Genomic DNA, 27,039 nt, shown 5'->3' with positions numbered 1-27,039 from the left:
GGCTTTGAAGAATGAGAGGTTGGGTGGTGGTGGGGGTTAGACTATCAGCAGACTCAAAAGAGTCCCCATGGCTGGATGGAACTTTTACGCCTGACGCACACATACTGATCCTCTGACACTTTTTGCATGCCTCTGCTGGCATGCTGCGCTGTCATTCATCTGACAGCTGCTCCAGATATCACAAGTATGCTTGGTGAGATGCAAGAGGTGCTCATGTTTACTGAATTGTATATTTTGGAGGATATGTCAGTGGGTTGGCTGATCTGGAGTGCAGAGCCACGTCATGACGATCCTGTTCTGCATGAAATGGTCACTGATCCACAACAATGGCTTTCATATGTCTGGCAAGTAGGTATGGCACAGATCCACACAACCTTATTGGCTGCTGGTATCAGCAAGGACGATTATGGAAATTGATTTGAATCTGTTGAACTCAGGTAGATCATTCTTTATTTGTAAGAAAACCTAATAGATTTACATCTGCTGTCCCAGTTATGTTACAGCTGGGATGGTTTCCTTTGCATATTACAAAGTCTTGAGAACATTGGGAGGATCAGGTCAATGTGTGGCAGGGTCTTTTCCTCCCTGTGCTGGGATAACATTTCATCAGTTTGGATAAACTGCCCTAGGTCCTATCAACAAAAATCTACTCCCCACTGTGTGTGTGTGTGTGTGTACTCTGTGAGCCACCAGGCAATGCTGTGTTAACCTGTCCAAGGGCAGCATAGCAATAACAAATACAAGATCACAGCGCTGCGGCCACCTCTGACCCTGGCTTCTCCACACAGCCAGATAGATTACTATCACAGTCGCACAGGGATCAGTCACAACACACACTCTTTCTCTCTATCTCTGTCTCACACAGTTACGTCTACACGTTCTCACATGTCAGAGTGTGTTCAGGCTGTTTGGAACTACACTATCCTCTACTAATGACATAGTCTTGGCTGAAACATTTTGATTCAAATGGGTTGTCTCTTTGTCAAGGTATTTATTGATATGGCATTTCCCAAAATAGGTTTCCTTCAGTATGCATTTAATGATTTACCCCTTTTAAACCAAATAAAAGGGACAACAGCTTCTTCCTTGGTATCTAATAGTCAATGATTGACATGCTTCAAGTCGGATCCACCCACTCACGGGGGATCCACAAAGTGAAACTTCTTCCTGTCGCCATTGTTTACCTTGAATCTCCCATTTTACTTTTGAGAAGCGGGGCCACGAGACCTGAAGTTAAAGGACGTTGGTACTGGAAACTTGGAGGACCATGCAATCCCAGAAGCCTCCAGGGAGTGAGGTTGCTGATGGTAAGAAGACAAGTCAACTGAGTGTGTGAGTGTAGACCTTGACCTTTATCTGTCTCCCTCTGTTTAAATGCCAACAGCATCAGTAGCTACAGTAAAACCACATGCACTACTTTTCAAGCCCCCACCTCCATTTTCTCCTTCTCTTCTCTATCCACTGCACATGCATAGGGCTAACTTTGTAACGCAATTGAAACCTTGTTAAATTAATGTTTATTAGAGGATGAGGGGGAGTGGGGGTTACTTGCAGCATTGATGGAACTTAACATCCACCTCTGGTGTGTCTTCTAGGTAGGCATACATAATAGGCTATTATTTTAGATTCTTCAGAAACCAGGTAGTCTCATTTTGTCAGTGATTTGTTACACACCTGTATAAATGTGGGCTATTATCCGCAAGATTACTTGCCTTCTTAATTATTTAATAAATAAATAAATAATAATAATAATAATAAAAGATATCTAGAAATATATATATATACAGTTCTAGTTCAATCAATTAAAATATGTCCAAGGTTGCCAGCAAACTGTATTGAAACTGTAATAAATAGTTCACACTCTAGCCTCCCTCTTATATTTTCTAATTGTTGGAAGACTTTAGTGAGAATGGAAATGACTGAGCTCTAAGTGATGAGCGGGACACGGGGCTGCTTTAGTAGGACAATTAGTGTGGCAGGTCAAGTTAGATTCTGGCCTTAACATTGGATATGAGCTCCAACCTCATTACGCTTTTAGTTGTTAAGTAGACCGATCAAATTCTTCAAGAAACCCCCGCCCTTTCAAACACGAATTGAATTTCTTTTCCGTCTGTTTATGTTATCATTTGTAAATCTTACCAGAAGTGGACCGTGAGGCACAAGGGGTAACTCATACACAGTTTAATGAAGTATTTACAGATAATTCCAACTGTCAAATACTTCTACCCTATGACATAGTGCAGAGTGCTGACGCTAACAACTCTTTTTCTCCCTCCAACTTTTCTCTCTCCACGTCTTAGGTCAGACGGATTTGATTTCAGGTAAATACTTATACTCGGGGAACAGAGGCGGTGGGACTGCCAGGGGTGTGCCATTCACCCAGTGGAAAACAATACTTTTTGTTTCATATCATATCTCTTAAAGGACTGCACTTCGAAACAAGCGTAAGAAGATTAGTGTTGGTTCTGATCAACTTAAAAGTGCAGGAAGTTGCCTAAAATATCAAAATTGCTTGGCTACAAATCTCACCTATTCCACAGAGATATAGATGAACACAATGCGCTGTAAAGACAGTTTGCGGGATTTTTTTTTTTTTATAAATTCAGCCTAGCCTGCAGGGCTCAACAAAATCCTTGCTTTACTGCGCTTTTTACTGAATTTGATTTTTAAAATCAGAATGACTGATGGTATATTATTTGAACGAACTGTTAATAATACAATTACCAATATAATAATATTCTAGTAATAACAGCAATGTTAATAATAACAGTAGGCCTATTAGCCTATAGCCTACTATTAGAGATAGTCTAGCATTTATAATAGTAGGCCCTAGACTATGACAACATATTTGTAACAATGACAGGAGATAATGCTTTTCGACCTAAATAGCCTAATAAAAACAACAGCAACAAAAAAATCTAGCCTATATTATTATTGGTAGAAAAGTATTAATATTATTGTTATTGTGTTCTAATTGTTTTATTAACATAATTTTTGCAATGCATATACAGCCTATATGTTTTTATTTTCACCAATGCGTTCCATGCATTTCAAGGTGGAAATGCCATCCTGACAGGAACCCTTGTCTAAAGTAAAGCGATTAGTGAAAAATGGTGCAACGGAGCAATAATGAAGTCGTGACCTCTGTATGGAAGCAATTTAGAAATGGTTGAAGGTGCGCTCAAACTGCCACTGGGCCTATTAGAATATCGTTTAAAGACAAATTAATCGTTACCCGCAACGAGATACATCTTTTAAAAACACATCATCTGACCGCACTCTTGGCAATGTTATTTTCAGTCTTCTTCGCGCTGTCTATCTCATGTAGCCTATACGTCAGACCACTGTCCTATTTGACTGATTGTGTGCATGGTAGCCTATAGGCCGACTTATGACAGATACATGAGTACTTGTATGTTTCTATGATATTGTTCATTTATCAATACATGGCACAAGGAACTTTGCCATTAATCCGAACCATTTTATTTATAGGCTAGCGAGAGTAAATATGTCGTCTTGGGTGCATACAACTTAAGCCATGCAGCTAACAAACAAATAAACATGAATGTAGCCTATACCATTGACTTAAGTTTAAAATGTGGTGTAGGGAGAGTGGTCTTTTTGAAGAAAAAAACAACAAAAACAAAGGCCTATTTCGTTTTATTTCATAGAATTTGTCTGTTTTTTATTGTAAACGTCGAACATTTGTTATGCGTTAGTCTCAATCCGATTCAATTAAATGTGATTTTAGACATGCCTCATCGACCACAAGGTTTGTTGATCGACAATTAACAAATTAATTTAACTTTTTCTTATTTCTGCATTTAAAATAGGCTATACGACAGAATAAATTGTTATAATGTTAATTATAATGGAAGTTTAAGAAGTAGGCAATATATTATTTAAGTAAGGTTACAAACACAAATACCGACAACAATATGAATACAGAAATATTGACAGAGATCATAGTAATAACAGTAGCCGATAGCCTGTTTCTTTAATGATTCCGTCTTAAAACAGTGCAATGCTTCTGATCTAAACTATAGCCCATTTGTGGCAATTTTAGGGAATGGGTCTTTATAAATGTATCATTGGTTTGTTGCTATACCCACTAATCTCAATTTATCCGCGAACCTTCCCTTTAGTTTGGTCAACAATTAATGTTGTTTTTTGGGAGGGTGAGGGATGATTGAGGAGGTTGTTTGTTTGCAATCGGAGCAAACACATTGAATGGTAATATGCCAAAACTCCCCAACGTCTAAACCGAGACAAGAACTCCTATTATTAATGTATAGAGCATGTATATATATATGAAGTATTAATCTACATTTTTATTGGGCCACTTTCTATGTTTTTTGGCTAATACAGCCTATTTCTAAAAAGTTAAACCATAAATTGCGCACTAATTTCTAAACCATACAGGCACGCATTAAGGGTGCGTGCTGTCCCACCAACCGCCACATAGTTGTGCTATTTCCACATGAAGTGATCTCACCTGCCGAAGTGACAGCATCCGAATAAAACACCGTATTTCGGCCAGCCCCGTTGAGCAAGTACCACCCCACACTGCCAACTATTGAATTCACATCAAAAAGTTAGTCGAATGTAGGCCTATGATCAGCAGTGTATTTGCAGTCTACGTTATTGTCTCAAGATATGTTGGTGCATGACTAAACAGTCATCACATGTAGGCCTATTGATTGGGCATTGAGTTGATGCATTATCTGCTTGCTTCTTGAATTTAAACGAGTTGGTGACAAAGGTCTGCGTAAAATCACCGATTGAAGTCTTATAAATTCTCAAGGTCCTGCCTCACTCAGTCCCAAATTAGAATAACATGCTTTTATTTATATCTCAGAGGGACTAGCGATGACAAGCGGCGACTACTTAGCCTTTTAAAGGTCGCCAACAGCCCTGTCCTTTTTATGTAGGATACGCAGGCTTCCCAGCTTTCTCTCGTCTTATCACATTGCTTTGTTAACCCCCCAAAACGGCACAGACATGTTCCAATTTACCTGAGGATGTTGTGGTGGGCTCAGTATTCTTAACTGCTTTATAATTACTATCAGGTTTTACAAGCTTTAAAAATATTCTTCATTTCAATTATTTAGATGAGTCTTTCAATTTGTTTTCTATTGGGGCTATATTGTAAGGATAAATGTTTTATTGTTTCACGGCATTCTGAAGTTTCACGCTTGTACGAGTTCATGCGCAAGGTTCCTGCTACTTCCCTTCTTGCATTTAAGCAGTCCCATAATTTAAATTTCCAGATTCCCAAGAAATGGAAAATAAATACGGGACTGAGAGCGACAGCGATGCGAAGGCAAAAGAGTCCCTGGCCAGCCGTGAATTATTAAAACGTACCCGAATAGCTGAGGAATGCTTCCGCACGCTGAGGTGCAGAGCACATCAGTTAGCACAACATTTCCTTGAATAAATACACTGTTCTGATGTTCAAAATCCACAAGACGCTAGTTTATTTAGGACTTTAGCAGATGTATTTATTATTATTATAAAACGAAAAGGCAAAATCATTGAAATCCAGAAATGAATTACCTGCATGCATGATTTAAACTATATTGTCCAACATGTGATACAATTATATTGTTTAGACCTATGGACATTTACATTTCTGAAATATCGGCCAATTATAAACTCCAATATTGGATTTCGTAATTAGGCCTATTGAAAAAGAGTAGGCTATTTGGTGAATTGCAATATGAATAGTACGTCAAAAAGAATGCTGTCTCTCAACCGCAAATTTGCTCAAATCATTATATTTGATGATATGAAGACCAGTATATCAAGAAAGTATTTTCTTGAAAAGAGTCCAAAAAATCGAAGCAGTTATCTTAGCCTTCTGAGTCGGATGAAATATTTGTCCAATTGTTCTGATTCATTGTGTTCTATGGCAATCAAACTTCTGTTTGATTTGGTGCGAAAAATTACGCATTAGGCTACATTCAACGTTGATTTACAAATATGCGTCAAAACAACCAAGTATCTTACTTAATGCTTACATACACATTTTAATATTGTTAATGTTAACCTATGGCCCCAAGAAATCCGGTTTTGATTGCAATGTCTAGGCTACATAAAAAGGCATTTCGATTGCATTTGGCAAATATACCTATTTTAATGGTCATATTGTTCAAATCTGTTATTTTTTTATAAATTCAAGAGTGGTTGCCGCGATAGCAGGTCTAAATATTTGACATAAGAAATATAGGCCTATTGATGCAACTTGGCACTATGATATGCTTCTTGTTCTCAAAAATCCATAAGCCTGCACTACATCTAATAGATTCTGGATTTAACTTTTTCACACTGCTCACACAGCACACGATTTGTATTTCAACGCTGTCTTTATTGAAAAGGCAAGCACACTGTGGGAATCGTGTTCTTGCCGCTTACACTCAAAACGCACACATCCAAACACATGTGCGCACAAGCAGGAGAGCAACCCCCCCCCCCCCCCCCCCCCATTAAGCGCGCGCACACACACACATTCACACACAATAATTCATTTAAAACATCCCAGAATTGGACCATGCATAATGACCATCATAGGGACTGTAATTGTCAGAACAGTCTGGTCGCCGACGTAGCCAACTGTAGCTGCACACCGTCATCATTATCATATCTAATATTATTGACGAATGAGGTGCCCTGAGCAGACAGCGCTCCGCCACTGTCTCCTTTAGCACGCACCTCAGAGCGTTTCTCATGCAGTAATTCTGAACGCTGAGAACCGTCAATCGCCAAACGTCCATCCGTTTTAAAAGAGCCTTCAACAGGGTAAGTGGCCTGAAGGCGGATACCCGCACTGTTGCTTCTGAATAGCGAAATGTGTTCTCTAGAACGTCCTCGGTTTAACAAATTGTCTTAGTGAGAAGTCAAAATGTGTCATCTAAACAAGTCGTCTGATCTCCGGCATGTATACAGCCTACAATCTGTCATAGTTCATTCATACTTCTTTCACTGTTGAAACATTTATTCATGAGAACATTTAAGAACAGATGGCTTTTCAAAAGTAATCTAAAAAGAAGCTAATTAATTGTAACCGAACATACAATCGTTCTATTCAAGAATAAGTTAGCTTCTTGCTGCGTGCGCCACAAAACACAGGCTACACATAGGCTAACCAGCACGCATCTTGACAATTAACGCTAACAGAGGCACATGGACCGAATGTGGGTTTTTCAAAAATAATATTCCCTCCGTTATTTGGTCCGTAACAATATTACGACAGAAGCGTCTGGACGGGAACTCGTAGTACATGCTTTAGGCTACTTACTCCACTAGTAAGCACTGTGGCATTCGTGGAGTTTTGAGGGTGTTTTTCAAAACATATAGCCCTTTCCACAGTCCCTTTCCAAATGTTACAAAACGTTGCATGACCTAATTCTGTTTACTTCAACTATCCTTTGACCAATGTTGCGCATGCTCAGGTCAGAAAAGGTGCATTTCAAAATGTCTTCGTTTTTGTACTCAGAGAAGTTTTGGGGTTTGAAGTACAGAGGCAAGCACATCTCGACATCTGGTATACTCTGTCAACTGAAAAGAAAGACGAACCAATAGGCTACATTTTGTTCAGTAAGACATCAAGAAGTATCCTTGACGACGTTTTTCAGACATTTACGGTTCATGCTTTGTGTCCTTGTTAGTCACATCAATGTAACACCATTTGACCTGTTAATTCAGACTTGTCTCTATTATTTATTAAAGGTCTGTGACATCTGTCTATCAAGAATGTAGTTTATCATTAACAGAATTCACCTGACAGTGCACTCCTGTTGTATTGACATAAGACATCTAGGCTAATAACACAGGCAGAGTTGCCAGCTCGGAGACAGCAACCGTTTATTAGGCTACTGATAAACGAATCGCTCTATCGCCACTGTCGATTTTGAGTTTAGACTCAACACTTGGTGCTCTTATGTATAACGGATACGTTGACCCAGCCACGTGAATTTTTTTGTCAATTATGGGGACAAGCTTCTTAATAATCCCAATAGAAATTTGAGAAAACAATAATTTACTCAAAACTTGGCATAATCAAGTTACTATCAGATTCAACCCATTGATTAGGAAATGCTACCCATTCAAAATCGATCTGACCAAAAGCGGTCAATTACATTTGAAGCCCCAACCCACCCCCCTCTTTTGCTTTCTTTTCTCTCCACCCCTATTTGCCTCTCGCCTCCCTCTCTCGTGAACTCACTGTCAGTCAACGCGCCCGTTGGCACGGGAGAGATTGAAAGTGACACACTCAGATTGTTCCCTGTGAGAGTTTACCGAAATATCATGATCACTCATGTTAGCATTGTCTAGTTGTCGAAGTCAGGCGTCGCCAATTCGGTCCACTCTTGTTTGAGGAACTAGATTTTTGTTCTTGGACATTTTCTTGGTAATGATGTGTAGGCTAATGCATTTTCTTTCTTTTCGCCGATGAAGCCCGGAGTTCAGCGGAGGACAGATTTTCATGCCAGTATTTGAACGAGACTACGGACCGAACGTGCGACCAAAAGACTCCATCAGCTGGTCCGCTGTCAAGTTTTTATTTTGCGTTGGAGACGCTGCGTCTAGTGCTCCGGCAGGATTCCCAAGCAAGCAAGCCCCGGCCAACTAGTTCAGTGAAGACTCGATCTTTTCTTCTTCTCTCTCCATCTTACTTGCACAACTCACTCTCACAAAATCACCCTCTCTCTCACCTCAGCCTCCAACGAGAAGCACGTGCACGTATTATCTTTTCTACCATCGCACTCTTTCTCTGACTCTGCCTCTACAACGCTTTGGGCTACGAACTCCTGTCAAGAACAGACTCCAGACAATTTCAGACAGTCCCGGAGCAGACGCAGCCTAGCCCTGGATTCAATACTTTTGATCAATGGACAGAGCCTCCTCAACGGTCAGCAGAGGTACAGACACGCCATAAGCAGTGAGTACATCAAGCCAGATATAGCCTATGTCACTCATTTAACCTCAAACTTTCAATGGAATTTCCAATGTCTACAGAATGAGGCATTGAAGCAGTTTTATAATTTCCATAAATACAACAGCAGCAAAGCAGTCAAGGTGTACAGGAATGACTTTCATACATCACGTGTAGCCCATGAAAGTGAATATTGTCAAAAGGCCCATATAACTGTGTATGTAAGTCACTTTGTTGAAGAAAAGTTCAAGTTTGAGGTAAATAAATATCAAATTTAACTAATTGAATGGACAATATATATCTAATAAAGCATATTAATATCCATATTATTACTGTTGTAGGCTAATGCTTGAATATTTTTACATCATTATTAATTACGTAATTATTATTACTGTTATTTATATTAGTAGTCTACTAATACAATTAAAGGCTTATTCATCCTGTCAGCCTTCTTTTTGCCTGCCTACTCAATCAAATCTTAGTTATTTTAGCCTACTAATTATAGGATACTAATAGCCTACTATTATTCTTGATAATTAAGTTGACCTTAACATGAATATACTTGTTATTTAATAAATACATTCCAATGAGTAATGCTTGAGTTTAAAGGACAAAATATGTTTTATATTGGTTATTTCTACATCTTATGGCAAAACTAACTACGTTTTTTTTCTTCTAAATTAAGACCATTTAGCCCATACCTCGATGTTAATTTAAAAACTGACAAGTTTCATATAAGATATCTAATAAAAACAATTCCTGAAACATCAACACTCTAAACATTTATTAGTTTGTGAACGATGTCTAAGAATTGAGTGGGCTCAAGTGGCCTTCTTTGGCGTCACGTCTTCGAGTTGTCTGTGGGCTATAGCCTACATTGTAACTTGTAAGTGTATGAAGACATTCAAATTTGCAAATATTACTTATAGATTGCTAGAGGCTGCTTAATTTTTAGATTGGGATTATTGTTATTATTTATTATTAGAGTAAGCTTAGATCTTATGACTGTATCTGAACAAAATTGGCAACAGCTAAACTTGCTGGTGCAGTCAATCGACCTTTAGATTGGCTATAGTTCTGCTGGTCCTTAGGAGATTGACCAAAAGCTTGTTTTAATACATGACCTGAGCAGGTTAAGGTCATGTTGTTGTTTTTAAAAATGTTTTATGAACATTTACAGGGGGAACATCTCATACCGCGTGCGTCCTTTTGCACGATCCCACATCTTAGTTAATATGTGTATTTTTTCTTTAATAATCTGGCTATGTTTAAATAACACATATAGTAATATAATTACATAATACTTTATTTTTGATTGGTTTAAAATGAGTCTGAAAAAAATACTGTTTTAGCTGCTTACATTTACAATGAAAGTAACAGCCAGCCCTTGCCACAATTAATTATGCCTATGTAGTTATTTTCCTATTGTAGGCTACTTTTTTGTTTTGTTTCAATACAACTTTCAAACGGTTTAATATAATATGGTGACATGACGTAACTTTTGGATTGAATTATTTTAAATACATTAATTACCAATAAAAAAATATTGACACAATTGAAAATAATTTATGTAGGCTAAATTTTCATGTTGACGTATTTGCATATGAGGATTAGTTTTAATGCACACATTTGTTCATTATTCAGATCTTACATGCAGCCATGGGGGGTACTAGTGAGGGTTAGAGAAGTTTACAATAGGTTACTAAACTGAGCAATGATCATTTGAGACCTCGTTTTTCATGAACAAAGATTATAGGCTTATTCAAAGCATCTAGACGTCTTTTTGTATGCGGTTTAACAGCCTACTTGACGGTTTAGGGTAGGACGAGAACTTAATTTGAAGTTTAGGTGGGGTGCGTATTAGATCAGTAGCGCATATAAATCGCAGCGTACTAAAAACTATAGTTTAATAGACTTCATGGAACTAAAGTTTTGAAGTAGGCCTATACATTACAATGATGACTTGGTCTGTAGGCACTCACATCTAGGCAGGTATCGGAGACATCGTTCTCAGTGTTCCGCTTTCTTCATAAAATATCAGGAGTGAATCTGGCAAAATGTGAGGCCTGTATGTAGCCTAGGGTAAGTAATAGCTGTCTGCAACCAATATTTTATCGAAAATGCCATCAACAACGTTACATAAACGCGCTTCTCTCTTTCTGTGTGTGTTTAAATAAACAGTGCCCCCCAAAGAATTCCGAGCAAGTTGTGGAAGTTGGGCTATGCCAAGCCTAAGAAAAATGAATTCGTTTCAGGTCGTGTGATGGAGCCTCGTTTATACCAGATCTTGTTCTGATAAAATATTACCATGGTGCTGAGAGTTAGCACTTAGCGCTGTAGGGATTCACCTAACGGTTACATAAAATAGTTATTTTTCACGGTGATTATCTTTATTTTCCCAGTTGACTTACATTTTGCCCTCTGCAGTAGGCCTAATTGTAATCAGTATTCCCCTATAAAGAGTATGTTAGCTCCCCATGACCATGTCTGTTCTGTTCACAATGTTTGGGTAAATTAGAGCAATGACAGATAATAGTTTTTTCTTTTTGGATTAATTTAAGTATAGCACTCACAGCAATCTCAGCACACACTATTCTCAGGGTAATTATTCATTAGCCTTCAATAGGCTACTTTAAAATCGTGGGTATAACAGGCTTTCCAGTTAACACTGGTAAGTTCATTACAATTTTAATTGGTGCCACAGAGAGCCTGTGATGACACAATGAGTCACATGTGTCATAAGAAATGTTTAGCTTACAGGATTCTTGTGAAAGCCATGAATCTGAGACATCTGGTAGTCAGTCGATTCTCTACTTCTGCTGAATATTTCTGAGAGTTTTAGTCCCCTTTTCCCCTTCACTCAAATGTTTTCTGTTGCTCTATCCTTATCACATTTGAATCAGAGATCAACATCATTTGTGACTGAGCTCTCCAGTTAATCTTTTCTCTCAGAGCCCAAACATGCATCCATTTCCCCTCTCTTCGCTTCTCTCTGTATGTTTGTGTAGTCCCTTCACCTCTCCTTTTTACTTGTGTGAAGCAAGCTATCTGTGCGCACACATCAAGGGTGTGGCTGCCTTATTAAACAGCAGATCAGCGGGGGGGGGGGGGTCCCGCTCCAGTCCAGCTGGTACTCATGGTTGGTCTATCTGTACCACAGGTTCACAGTCTGGTAAGGCTGGTGTGAGCTGTTGCAGACTGACTTGGCTAAAGATTTGCCATTGGTATGTGCCAGCCGGGGTTGATGTGGCAAACTTGTAACAGTATCGTTTATCTAGTGGCTGTTCCCATGTCTGAACTGCCAGGACGCGTTTGTGTGTTTTTTGTAAGACTTGTACGCATGGCTCAGAGTGCTTGCCTCTCATGTGTGTGACCAGGCTGTGAGTCAGTGTGTGGTCCCTGCAAGTGTCAGAGAAGCTAGTCTGAGAAGTTAGCTGGCTGTGGTTTTTGTGGTTGTGTGTGTGTGTGTGTATGCCTGTTTGCATGCATGTGTGCCCAAGCTTCAGGGGTGGGGTTACAAAGCCCTGTTGTTAACTCTTTATCTTTTATTATCAAATGAGATGTTTATGAGAGAGCTAAACATGTTCCCCAGAAGGTTCCTCGCCCCCTGTCCTCGACTTCACCCATTTGTACCACTCCACATCACTCCACAACTCTCGGTCTAACACATCATAAATGCCTTGTGCAAGAAAACTCAATTCTATAGTCCTCCAGGGTATAATTCATATACTTATATATTGAACTCATTTGAATAATAGTTTTTGGTGGGGATTTCTGTTTGTTTGTGAAGCCTGTATTTGCGTGTATCAGTATCTAGCTGTGTAGTACTGTATTGATGTGGTGTAGTCCAGTATAGAGAAGGACAGGCAGGAAGTGTTGTTAGGGAAAGCTATCATTTAATGTTCACTGATAAGCAGCTATCAGCCCATCCCTTCTCCACAGCAGATCTGTGTTCGTGAGTATATGTCTCTCAGTGTGTATGTCTGTGTGCATGTCTGTTGCATGCACAGTATGTGTGTTTGTAAGGTAAGAGAGAGTGTGTGTGGAAGCGTGTGTATGAGACAGGGCAATATCAATTACTTTTAATGTCTCTCATCTTTTATCTGTGCTACGAGGTCAATATTAGCCAATATAGCAGAGATAATCCTGCAGTAAAATGGAATCCTCAGCAGGAAACATTTCCCTGGCTGTGTTGTCTCCATTAGGTAACCCTCATATCATGGTCAATAGTGTCCTCACAGACACTACTGTCAGGTGAGTCAGGTGGCTGAGCGGGTAGAGCATCGGGCTAGTAATCTGAAGGTTGCCAGTTCGATTCCCGGCCGGTGCACATGACGTTGTGTCCTTGGGCAAGGCACTTCACCCTACTTGCCTTGGGGAGAATGTCCCTGTACTTACTGTAAGTCGCTCTGGATAAGAGCGTCTGCTAAATGACTAAATGTAAATGTACTGTGCATCTGTGGCATGAAGACAGGGTAGGACAGGTACATGGCAGTTACAAGACAGGTACAGGACAGGTACATGGCAGTTACAGGACAGGTACAGGACAGGTACAGGACAGGTACATGGCAGTTACAAGACAGGTACAGGACAGGTACAGGACAGGTGCAAAACAGTTAAAGGGCAGTTAAAGAGCAGTTACAGGACAGGCACAGGGTTGTTACAAGTCAGGAACAGGGCTGTTACAGGGCAGTGAAATTGGCCCTTGAGATTTCCTACCATATTCAAAGTAAACAGCACATCATTATACTGAATGAGTGACGGGGTGAAACAGAGTGATTAGTGAAATACAGAGCACTTTGGAGTAGTGTAAATGTGCGTGTGTTTACGTCTGTGTTTGATGGTGTTCAGCAGTACTTTCTCTCAGGGTGTGTCTTTACTTTTCCTCAGCGGTGCTCTGCCTCTGTCTGAGCTTGTGTATTCGTTGTGTCTTTATAATAGTGTGGAATTCAGATTGTACCTTGGTATCCAATATACATCAAAAGCAGTGAATGTCTATCATTGTGGCCTTTTCAGCATTAAGTGCAGCAACTTATTGAGAAATAGGGTTGCATATATGCAAATAGTTAGTTCTCCGGGCTATTAACAGCCACTTCTATCTCTGTGCTTATCACTCAACACTATGAGAAACTAGATGATGTCTTGTGAACTTGATAAGGCTCAGAGATTTACGTAGAACGGGTATCTGCTTTGTTAGATATATCACTTTATTGGCCATTACATTTGTTGATATGCCATTGTGTCATAAGATTAGCAATTAACTTTTGCTCACACATAAGTCTACACTCAATGTTTGTGTCCTTGATAGCAAAAATTACAAATAGATTATCAGCACAACAAGTAAGACAATCAGTGTACTGCTGGAGAACCAGATGAGAAAGAGGTCTCATTACAAATTTATATTTTTATGATACAGTAAATCAAATACTGGGTCTAGGCACCTGCACTGTGATACAATTTGGGCAAAACTAAAGAATACATTGACACATGGCAAAAAATCCCTGTTCAGACCTCTTCAGTTGGCTTGCCACTCTAGTTCAAATGCTTTGGAGCCTTAGCAAATTACTAGCTAACACTTCTGCTCTTCTAGACAGGTAGCCGTAGCTAGCGAATGCAACCCTGACTCCCAGTGACAGCCAAGCCCAGGTTGTCCTGCGAGGAAGGAAGACGAGACTATAGAACAGGCCTATGCACAGCTCTGCTCCCTGCTCCACAGGCAGCTGGGACACAGCAGCTTGCTCAGAGGTTAATATTTCATATGACCACCACATTCTTACAATGTATCCATTATTCAGAGGGATAATGTTAAGATGCTTCACCTGATCTCTCGAGTTTGACTGAAAAGAGAATGCGGTGGTGTGAAGGAACAGAGAAAGGATTGTTGTACAGTGAACTGTCTCCTGGAACCCACATTCTGTGCTGTGTGAATGTGTGTGCATGTATATCTGTGCATCTACGTATATCTGTGTGTGTGTGCATGCGCGTGTGTGAATGCATGCCGGTCTCTGTGTGGGTATTATGTCTGTGTGTGCACGTGTGTGTGTGTGTGTGCCTGCGTGTGTGTGTGTGTGTGCCTGCGTGTGTGCTAAGTGGTAGCAGAGATGTGTGGTGAGATGTTGGTCTTGATTGGCATCGGCTGCAGTGGTAAGCCATCCTGGGGTCTGTGCCTGAGCATGTTGGAGGAAGAGATGGAAGGAGCCAGAGGCAGGGAGCAGAGGAATAGAGGACATTGAGACTGAGCCCAGACAAGCATGGTTCTGGGTTCCTATTGTAAAGTACTGTGACTCCCCTCCTCAAATATACACTGTTATCTGAGGCCAAGGTGGAGCCAATGTGGTTCAGGACTCTCTTGGCTGCATTTAGGCTCTTTGGTAAATTAGCTGGCGTTTTTCCATTATTTAAATGAAGTCAAACTGATTATCACCAATAGGGATGAGAGACCATCTGACACAATGCAATTCACATTGATAACATGCTGTGCAATGCTTCTTGCATATGTGTCTATTGTAATAGAACATACCGTTGATTTGTTAGCACTTGCATTCTGCCTTGGTGAGCTGCACAGTGTTTTGAATGATGAGCCTTACTACCGTACTAGCACTGTAACACATCTCTTTCCACTTAAAGCTCATTAACGTTTTAAGTTTTTGGTTTATATTTAAGCTAGGCATATTAAACTTGTACAATCCAGCCACTTGCTTTTGGCTCATGCTAGGTTCTTAATCACGCCAAGGCTAATGTTTAAAATGTATTATTTTTTTTGAAATGTCACCCATCCTCGTAATTCCTCTCAGATCAGAGCTGGATGTGTTTTATGTCTGTGGTGTTTTTCTTTTTAGAAGTATAGAAATGAGAGGCAATATCCTGTGTGAGAGGAAGAGATGGGAGAGAAGAGGGTGAACGGAGGGAGGGGAAGAGAAAAAGGAAGAGAGAGACAGAAGTGTGGATTTGTCACAATCATAGCAGTGACCAGGGAGGTCAAAACGATGAACTGAGGGCTTCAGCAGAGAGGATACGGGCCTCGATTGCCTTTCTCAAACATGAATTACGCCCTTGCTCTCTTTGTGTCTATGTGTTTACGTGTCTGTTCGTTCGAGAAAGGTTTGTCTATCTTTTGATCTTTGGGTCAATAAAATGTCTTCCATGCTTTGAACATAGTAGAGGAAACTCTCCATATATAGATGGTACGCAGTCGATCCCTCCTCATTCTCTCTTTCCTCCTCTGTCCGTTCTTTTATCCCCCTCTTTGTGTCGCTCAGACCCAGGTCACACACGTTAGCTGAGGGTACCGAGGGAGCAGCAATGCTGCCAGTTCATTTGGCTTTTGTGGGAGAGCTCTCTGCTCTTTGATACTTGGCAGTGCTTCCTGGCAGGGTAGCTTCTCTGATGGGCATTACCGATATTACAGCACCGGCTGGCAGGCGGTGAACAGAAGCAGTGCATCCCTGTCGCACGCACATTCACGTGCTTAAACACACAGAGACACAGACATCCAAACGCAAACGTACGTGCCGGCCGGAGATGGTTGCGGAGTTGACATCGCAGCCACTATGGTGGCCACCAACCACCACCTACCACCCCATTCTCCTAACCACACAGCCCAAGTTTACATACCCCCCACTCTGGAGCAGAAACAGCTCATTTTCTCTCCCCCCACCCCTCTCTTTCTCTCACTCTCTCTTTCTCTCTGTCGTACTCACTGTCTCACTCTCCTCTTACTCTCCTTTTCTCTCCTTTTCTCTCTGTTTCTCTGTCTCTCTCTCTTTCTCATTTTTTCACATCATTCTGTAAAGTTTTCGCACTCTCTTTTCTTCTCATTTTCTCTCTCTCGCTCCCTGCACTAAACTTACTGTTTGTTGATTATGCAGACAAGTTGCCAGGCTTGTCAAAAACAAGATGCCGGAATCTGGAATATAAGAGTGTCCGTTGCGCACACACTGGTCTATCCGTGGGTGTGGGTCTGTCAGAGCTATGTGGAAGAGTGCTGTGTGAAAGACGGCATACTGACTGTGTGCCTATCTGAATATAGATGTTGTATTCTCTTTCTTGGCCATTGCTTTTTTGGCTATTTGTGGATCAAAGTGGAAGGATACATTTTGTGCCCAGTTTCACAGTTTTCTACCCCCCCCCCCCCCCCCCCCTCTCTCTCTCTCTCTCTCTCTCTCTCTCTCTCTCTCTCTCTCTCTCTCTCTCTCTCTCTCTCTCTCTCTCTATGTCTCTCTCTCTCTCTTCCTTTCTGTCAGACCCTTATCCTCTGACTGGAGTCCTCCCAGGTGGTTGGAGGGGGATGGAGAGAGGCGGGGAGAGCACCCGCATGCAGGACAGTCCTGAGAGGAGGGGGGCCAGCCCGGACCTCTGCGGACCCCCGCCCGGCAAGATAGGACGTCTGGAGCTCAATGGAAGTCCCACCGGACCACGCCTCCGACTCAACGGCGCCCCCCAAAGGCCCCTGGCAGGTAGTGCACCCTAAAACCATTGTACACCCCCCCTCCCCGCCCGATCATAGAATATGCTGTATGTATAGCATGTTTTATGGTCCAGAACTCTGGACAGCTTCATTCCCTCATCACACCCCCTCAGGAATCTCATGTACAGATGTATGTGTAGATTAACTGAGTCATTCAACAGCATAATTGCAACACTAGGAAACCCTGCAATAAGTGCGGTTAGGTTCACTTCGAGATTGTGAAACCATTGGCGTTTTAGTCTATACGCTAATACAATTTGATTGGTCCCAACTGCTCTTGTTCGGACATAGTTTTTCCCCAACCGAACGACCCCAGACCCAACTTCCCGACCAAAGTTTTGTGTGGGCGGGGCTAAGTTTGGCTGGCACCCAGGCTAATGTTTCGTATTGTGCTATGGAACGTTTTTAGTGTGTCCGGAATAAATAAATAATAATAATAATAATACAGAGCGATACACGAATTCAACTAATAAATACACTCAGTAGAGCATCTATATGCTGTTTTCTACAGCACCTTGTTGTGGCATACATTGTCAGTTCTTACAGTAGGGCCCAGTGCAGTGTTTTACAGCACTGTATAATGAGCCTAATCCAGGCCGGTGAGTGTAGATCAATCTAATCCTATACTGGGCCAAGCTTCTGAGATACAGCATAGCTAGAGGGGTGCCGTGGGAACAATATAACACTGAGTTACCAAAGAAAGTTCACTTGATTTATAATCTACAGCTACAGGTAATCGATTGTTGCATTCATAATTTTTTGAATGGGTCTGTTGGTGTGTGTGTGTAGGTGAGTGAGTGTGTTTGTGTGTATCAGTGGGCGTGTGTGTGTGTGTGTCAGGGGAAAGGGGACAAGGAAAGGAAGGAAAGGAAAGAAGGAGAGGGAAGAAGGAGAGGGAAGAAGGAGAGGGAAGAAGGAGAGGGAGGGGCTTCTCTCCTCTTCCTGTCCCGTGGGGTTTGTCTGTAATGAGGGGTCGTCTTTGACTCCTCTGAACCACATAGCCATGAGGAGTGGGCCACACACACACACACACACACACACACACACACACACAAACACACACACCCTCACCCATGTAAATGCACAGGCACTAGCACTAGGACTAGCAGTAGCACACACATACTAATACATACACTGCCACCCTTACACCTCACTTACTCTGCATACATACGAACATACACATTATTAAAATGTATCAAAGCAGAGAATTGGAAAGGCTCTCATCACATGTGGATGCTGCTGTTGTTCCAAAACTCTTGTAGGCTTCAGATAATAGCAACTCAGCAACAGACTAGTATATACAAGTATATATTATGATATTCCATAACGCTAACCCTATACACAGCAAATAGAATTTGAGAAAACATCAACAAGTAAAGAACATGTAAGAGAGATAGAGAAGGAGAGAGAGAAAGCGAGGGGGAAGAGAAAGAGAGGAGGAAGGAGAGAAAGTGAAAGTGAGAGAACTGCTTGGAGCTGCTCTGTGTTGACAGTTATATTTCCCTGTTGGGGGAAATTCACTTACTTGAATTGGCTCAGAGCTCCAGTGTGTAATTCACTCCATAAGAGCCCAGAGAACTGGAAGCTGCGTGATTAATGGGAAGGAAATAGAAATATAGGAATTGACTGATTAAAACAAGGGTAGGGAGAAGCAGGTCTAATGCTGATGCACATCATGTGTATTCATGGAGAGTGTGCATGTGTGTATGGGTAGGGGGCATGGATGTGTGTGGTGATACAGTATGACTGGAATGTGTGTGTGTGTAAGTGTGTATGTGTGTGTGTGTGTGTGACTTTGCACACTGCCATGCTCTTATTATTAGTGCTGGGACGTTGCCTAATGCTCTCAGTTCATCATTTCTTTTCAGGGCCTTAATTAATTGCCAGGCGACAGGTGGCCCAAACCAAAAACCTTTTAGGAAAAAGCCTGATATTGGTGAATGGGGAATGCTGCTGGCACCGTGTGCCAGAAGCACAGCGTATATGAATGTGGGGTAGAACTCTGGAAAAGTGATGATTATGGAAATAAGCACTGGAGTGGGGTGGGACGTCTTTGACTCCATTTTTCCGTCACCTGTCTACACACAATACCCCCAGGCTGAAGCTCAAACATGTTTTGGGTATTTTTAGACAGCTTCTCATTTCTACAAATATGTGCGAATCTGAAGGGATCGACCATAAAGCAGTTAGGCGTGATACTTTGTGTACTTACATTGCACACATTGAGCTCTTAACGCTTGTGAAACATAAGCACCAATCATCTTGGTACTTGGCGCTGTCACTCTTTCAAGCTTTTACTGAAAACAATGTGTCTCTATGGCTTTGTAAATTGGAAGCTGAAAAGTGTTATGGCTCTAGCCTTTTAAATGCTCCCCCCTCTGTCTTCGTAGGATGGTAGGCTACCCTCTAGCAAGCTCTCTGACAGTTACAGAGAACTTACTGTCCAGTACCACAACCGTGTAATACATTTGCATGTCCAATGTGTGATAAGTAACGGCAAGTTACTTTTATTACCTGTTTGAATCCCAATCAACCAACCCTTGTAGTTTGAATTTCCTGTGAATGTCAGCATGGCCAGATTGAATGAATAGTAGTTAACATTATTAAATTGTTTGAGGAATTGTTAAAACTTTGAAGTTTAGACAATTGGTAATGAAACTAGATATCATTGGTGCCAGGTTTATTTCAGTATTGACAATGTTCCAATATAGTCAATTAAACCTTTGAATGTCTTTGCATGTCCGTTGTGATAACAATTGTTCTCCGCTATCTCACTTTACTCAGAGCCAACCGAGCACACTAATGAACACAATTGCAATATCTGACAAAACACTTTATCTAAAAAAACAGTTTAAGATAACATTCACTGCAGCAGGCCTTCATCAGAACCTTATCGTACAGGAAAGTTAACGTGTTGGAAAGTTATCATACGGAGGGTAGGTCATTTATCCCGAAATAAACGGAACCTCAGTCCAACTGTCATGTCTTAACATTCTCATCCCCCCACCCCCACCCCCAGGTCTGATGATCCCGGTCTTCTGCGTGGTGGAGCAGAGCGGTGAGAGTGGCGTGCAGGTGGAGGCGGAGGGTCGTGAGGAGCATGCCGAGTTTGTCCTGGTGAGGAAGGACATCCTGTTCTCCCAGCTGGTGGAGACGGCTCTGTTGGCGTTGGGGTACTCACACAGCTCTGCAGCCCAGGCCCACGGTGAGTCACACGCTGCTTCTGGGACCAGTTCATACAGCAGCAGAGTTAACAGCTGATCTAGAGCCAGCTCTCAGCATGACTCAGTGGATTCATCTCACCAGCCATACAGGCTTCAGCTTCTGCTCAGTTACCATCTGATCTAGGACTAGCTTGTAGAAGGCAACCTAATGATCGTAGCCATTGCTCAGTTGGACCCTATTCCAGTATGTTCTTAAGCTGCCATGGAAGGCCTGGAGACGAAAGCATTTTTAAACAGTCTGAAAAAGTCATTAAAGTCAGAACAAAGAGTTGAGGAATGAGTCTCGTCCCGTCAACAGCTAAAAATACAATTTGTGTGTGCCAGTGCCTGTGTTCATGTGTGTATGGAAATGTGTTAGCAAGCATCAGTGTATGAGTGAGAATGTTTATAGTGCTGAGGGCTATGCAAGCGGCCTAATAACACGGTAATTCACGGTATCACACATGGTTGTTATCTTCACAAGGATGGTGGAGTTTACTTCTGTAAAGTATGCAGACAGGTCGTACTGGAGAACTACTGCACGTTCGTCAATGGCCACTCGAGAAACAAGTGAAGCTAGCAGTATACACTTGCATAAACCCATCCACTTTTAGCCACCCTTACATTCATATATGAGTTAGTCTTCTGAAAACTCCGTTTTGGATATATAGATAGGCCCTTTCATTAGGGGCAAAGGCCTATTGTGATACGTGAAGACACGTTTGTAATGGTGCTTCCATGCTGTGATAATGTGTGTATGCGTGTGTCTGCGTATTTGTGCACAGGTAATCCCACTTTACTGCTTCAAGGTCAACAAGTCTTATCTCTCCTCAGTCACACTCCTCCTTTCACCCTCTGCTCTGCCAGGCTACCTGAAACATACCCTGTACCCTGTGACCCCCAATTCCATTCATCTACATGACTCTTTCAGAGCCTCCAATTAACCTGTGAACAGCTGGCTGACTATAAGTGATTGATAAGGATCTTAAGGAAATAAATCTTTATCATCAGGATGAACTATATTCACACCTTGAAAGAAACTCTAACATTAGGCACCTGTTCTTGGTGTCAGTTAGCCTGTGGGCTATTTTCCATTTAATTCTTATTTCCTTTTACTGCTTTCCAATGATACCATGCAAATAAGAATCATTTGAATATTACCCATCCATACAAAATGTGTTGATCAACGGCCAGGATATTAGGGCTGCTCTTTGAGACAGGACGCTGAATAAATGGTTGCATTGGAGGCCATGTAAATATCGTATTAACTGCTTTCTCTCTCTCTCTCTCTCTCTCTCTCTCTCTCTCTCTCTCTCTCTCTCTCTCTCTCTCTCTCTCTCTCTCTCTCTCTCTCTCTCTCTCTCTATCTCGTAGCTGTTCACTATGATGGCCTGTCCACACAAATCCAATTGTCCTTATCAAAGCCAGACTAAATGATCAGAACATGGGTAAACAGTCAGTAACCAACAGATACAGCTACTCACCTTGTTCCCTGTCAAATTGTCACAAACAAATGCACACACACACACACGTTTGAATAGTGTACATCAGCACACACACACTCTGGTAAAATCCCCTGGCCCCCCTCAGCTTCATGAAAATGAATGCTTTTTGTTTTTTAAAACAAGCGTTTATGTTAAATGAATAATTTCTGGCTTAAATTATACATTTTTTCCTCTGTGGTCCCCAACCAAAATTACACAGTCCTTCTATTTTCTCCCTGTTTGAATTGTGCCCTGCATACTTGTGTCCCAGCGGTATATTTAAACTGCCCTGGGAGGACCACGGCCTTTCTTTAATTAGCCCAGTCAGCAATTAACTGGAGATATTGTTTATTTCAATTATAAGGGTCTGAAGGCTTTTATAGAATGGTATGGAGCAGACCTGTACTTTTCGTTTTTTCAGACAGTTAACAGTGGTCATCATCGGACAGAGGAAAACAGAGAGGCTGGATGTGTGTTTCTGCCACGTCTCCCAGGGTCACACAGACAGCCATACCATGTCAACATGTTAGTGACCATCCAACTGAACACATATAGGCCCACTGTGAACAGCATTCTTGGCTCTTACACAGTACCATTCATATTGTGATGGGCCACTGACTTCTCCTCGTTCCCTCTCCCCATGAAGATGGGGTATGGTCGGTCACACAGCAGTGGACAACTGCATCCGGGTCATGAAACGTGGGTCTCTGTGTCCTATAATGGATGGTTCCACCTCTGCAATGGATGGTTACAAGCCAAAACTGGAGATGGCAAAATAAATATCTGTTAGAGTGGCGTTTTATGATGCAGTGGAGACCAGTTGTGTGACTCGAAGATGTCGGGTTTCCCTGGACAGTGCCAGGGAAGAACCTGGAACCAGTTTGGAACCGACCCTGCGTGTGTGTGTGTGCAGGCTGGGGTATCCATTATGACTTCCATTGAACAAATGTGTGTGAGAAAGAGAGAAATTGAGAAATAGAGAGAGCAATAAAGAGAGAGAAGGGGGGGGAGCGGTGTGTGTTTTTGTATGGTTTTGCGTTTGTGTGGATGGGCACACAGAGACACAGGCCAAACCACAAGTTAGCCACATGAAAGAACATCTCATGGAGGCAGAATTTTAATGTGGAAATGGGAACAATGATTTCTACTTTTAAATATGGACAAGAGGCAGGCTCCTCATAACAAAGAACTAGAAATGATGGACCCATTAATAATGCATTCACCACTGCTGTGTGTGTGCATGTCTGTGGGTGTGTATCTGATCGCTGGCATGTGTTTGTCTTCATCTTTTTAGTGCACGTCTGCCGTCTGGCCATCTATGCGTTTCATCCTGACCTGTACAATGTCTTTGAGGGGCAGAACTTCTTATGTCCTCATCGTTTTCATTGCTTCCTATTCCATTCCTTCCTTTTGGGTTCCACGGTTCAGTCAGGATTTGTCTATGGTTCCTCTGCTCCCCCAGGGCCCAGTTAGTCTGCGGTAGCCTGGATTCTGTACTGCACAAGCAGACAACAAGGAGAACCGCCTGGCCTGTCTGAAATCAAAGCCAACCAAGCTCTATAAACACTCACAGACAGGAGAGAGAGAATAGGATCTGAGAGGCCAGAGAGGAGGAGGGGGGAGGAGGAGGAGGGAAACTGATACACTTAAATTGTCTTCATCTGTGTTCTTGTTTTTTTTTTCTCAACGATTTTGTATCTGGTAAGTAGAACACGAGTTGTCTTGGATTTGTACAGCGAACATCACACTTTCTTCGAAAAGTTAGATTAGATGCGATGTATTAGTCAATAGCCTGTATTGTGTGAGGGAGCCATAGATCTCCCAGAGAAGAAAAGCTGAAGGGTGAGAGAGCGATGGAGGGAGGAGGTTGTCCAGACCCCGTCTGGCTCTCATTTAGAGGATAGTAATGAGATTAGCATTGTTTACGTTTCACAGCTCAAGCCTGAGTCCAGTGTGTATGTGTGTATGAGTGTAGGTGTGTATGTGTGTGTGTGTATTTGTGTGTGCTCATTGCTGATAAATGTACTGTATACTATACAACTTTATGAGGTTCTTAGTGTTTACATGGCTGCTTTGCCCCAAAAAAGAGTCCCTCAGTCTTCTTTCTCTATTCTGCTCATATTGGTTCTATTTGAAGGATCTGTTTGACAGTTATAAGCAACATGAAAGAACAGCCATAAACTACAAAGAACCTCTTTTTAACAATCAGCAAGTAAGCATTCATAAGAAACATTTTTAGTCTTGCAGAAAATGGGTGAAGCTAGCTGCTGGCATGGCTCTTAGGCGGCGTGTCATTTCATCAGCTGACGTCACTTACACAATCACTGCAGGTGTGTTAAATGAAGGTCTAGGGGCCCTCCGCTTTAGGGGACTTAAATACTGTATGCGTCTGCGTGTGACTTTACTATTTATTTTATTTTAAAGGCTCCAGTTATAATCTTTCTGCATCACCAACTGTCTCTGGAGGGGATTCCTCACTCAATGACTCCTCCTTGAGTTTGCTTCCATCTCTTTGTCTTCATTTCCAAGTGTCTTCTCTTCTTCTGGGGTTTTAGGTTGCTTATTGATACAGATCTGTTGGTCTTTGTGGAACCTTTGACTTTGCTTGTTAAAAGGGCTGTGCAGTACACTGAGCTTGATTTTATTTCCTGTTCTCCCAGGGGATTCATATACAACGCTCTCTGCCTTGCATTGTATGTAGGTGAGCTATGCTAGCTGCATAGGCAGGCTGTTTTTTGCTCCTTAGAGAGAACCACCACCTTAGACAAACCTATTTCAATTGCAATAAATGTTCAAGTCGATATGTGAGTGTCTTGCCAGAACTGTCGTGACGGGACAGTGAGATTCCTTAAGACACTATCTGGTGTGCTCCATGTTTTTGGCAGTGTTGGTACAAGGGCATTAGTGGCAGCTGTGGACCTGTCTAACAGCCCACCTCCTCCACAGCAAGGCATTCCTGAAACCACACAGGCATGCTTTACTGCATCCTATTAGAATTGATCACATAATGATTAACCAGTTTTATGGAGGGTGTATTAGCAGATGAGTGGTTGTGTGGACGACCCAGACCCACCACAGCGTTGTGTGTGTCTCCGATGTGTGTATCTGTGTGTGTTAAGGAGGCCTACTGGGTGGGTGCCTCGTCCGAGACAGATAGCTCTCTAATAGATAAGGTGTGGCTCCCTCTTGTCTGTTTTATGGCCCAGGATGAAACCGTTCCGCTGGGAGAGAGAAGAAGAGAAAGAGACCTTCAGACACGCAGACAGATATCTACGGACAAATCAACACAAACAGACAGCGAACACACACGCACACACTCAGTCACGTGCCGACTTGCACGTTTAGCACCTTGAAGTTAAACACCCTAGACAACAAACACTCACACACACACATGCACACACACACGCACACACTCACGCACACAAACACACGGTAATCCCTGTGATTCCACCCTGTTTGTGCTGGGTGTGTGGTGTAAGGAGATTCAGGCTGTTCAGGCAGTGGATGGGGCATGGTGCCGTGGGGCTGGGCGCCTGGGCTCCATCAGCATCTCTATTTCATGGAGGATTTATTCTGGGCAGCATGGCAGGCATCAGCATGACCAGGGGTTAAGCACCGTGGTGATGTCATGGAACGAGACTGTGGTTGTGTTCTGAGGGGGGGGATCAACAGCGGTTAATGAAGTTTAGCTTTCTCTGTTACCTTTCAGACCATCTTGTTTTCACTCAGCCTCACAGTGTGTGTGGGTGTGTTTGTGTGTGTTGATAAAGATGATACGTTTCTCACAAATAGGGACCATTTCTCACTGTCCCTCTTTCTCTCCCCCCCCCCCCCCCCCCCCCCCCCCCCCTTCTCAGGCATCATCAAGGTGGGCCGCTGGAACCCTCTGCCCATTCACTTCCTGACAGACGCTCCAGAGGCCACGGTCGCCGACATGCTGATGGAGGTCTACCATATGGTCACCCTGCGCATCCAGCTGCAGAGGTTAGAGTCAGGGGTGAGGGGTCAGAGGTCAGAGGTCAGGGATCAAAGCCATGGTCAGACTTTCCTTGTGATTCCGCAAGTAGACGTGTGGGGAAAAGAGAGGAAAGGTGGATAGCATGTGTGCAGTACACACCACTGTAGAAAAAACGTCTTATTTGGGTTAAGCTACAATACAGATTTACCAATCGAGCTACATCCTTCTACTCCAGAGTGTCCAGTGCTTTACATTTACATTTACATTTATTCATTTAGCAGACGCTTTTGTCCAAAGCGACTTCCAAGAGAGAGCTTCACAAAGTGCATAGGTCACTGATAATAACAACAAGATAGCCCCACAGCATTGCGGGTAGTCAAAAACAAGAAGTACATATTGTGGACAACCAAAAAATAGTGCTAAAGGGAAGAAACCATAAGAGCATGTAGTTAAACAAGTTAAAATTACACAACATTGATCTCTAAGTGCAGGTGTACCTGTAGGAAAGCAATAAAAATAGGATTAACTAAAAAAAGAAGAATACAACAGTTTAAATCAGCTACCACTAACCAACAAGAGCAACAGTCTAAGCAAGAGTCATTGTGAACCTTGAGGAAACTAGCGTTGGATTCAGCAAACCATTCCTAAGTACCATTGTACTCCCGGAACTCCCGGAGCTTTATCTATAGAATTTGCAGAGACACATTGCAACCCTGGAAACATTTGAGTTTGATTACATTAAACGACTGTTCCTCTGAGTCTCTAATTGGGTAACTACACTGGCTCAGTGGAGACCCTCAGTGCCATATTTATAAAATATGGAACTGCAATATCTAGACTGTGAGTGGAAAGCTAGCCAGAGATAGACAGGCCAACAAGCCTCGATTTATCTCTTATCTGCTCCTATAACAGTAAGTCACAGTCAGCACGGGTCCTGATAGACAAACAAAGATACAGTCAGATCGACGCCAGATGGTTGAAATGTGGTCTTC

At 42.1% G+C, this 27,039-nt stretch overlaps 1 protein-coding gene across 1 annotated transcript in view; it reads left to right on the top strand.

Annotated features, from left to right (window-relative positions):
* Nucleotides 1-8,800: 8,800 nt before the first annotated feature.
* Nucleotides 8,801-27,039, top strand: part of LOC124485019 (DNA-binding protein SATB2-like) — a 32,627-nt gene continuing 14,388 nt past the window's right edge. The window contains 4 exon segments of the mRNA XM_047046264.1: nucleotides 8,801-8,921; nucleotides 17,179-17,391; nucleotides 20,422-20,607; nucleotides 25,947-26,073. Coding sequence (XP_046902220.1) covers nucleotides 8,891-8,921; nucleotides 17,179-17,391; nucleotides 20,422-20,607; nucleotides 25,947-26,073 — 557 coding nt within the window. The 5' untranslated portion in view covers nucleotides 8,801-8,890.

This window comes from Hypomesus transpacificus, chromosome 23, assembly GCF_021917145.1.
Source record: "Hypomesus transpacificus isolate Combined female chromosome 23, fHypTra1, whole genome shotgun sequence".
Lineage (NCBI taxonomy): Eukaryota > Metazoa > Chordata > Actinopteri > Osmeriformes > Osmeridae > Hypomesus > Hypomesus transpacificus.
Note: the sequence above shows the minus strand (reverse complement) of the source record. Positions and strands in the feature narration are given on the sequence as shown.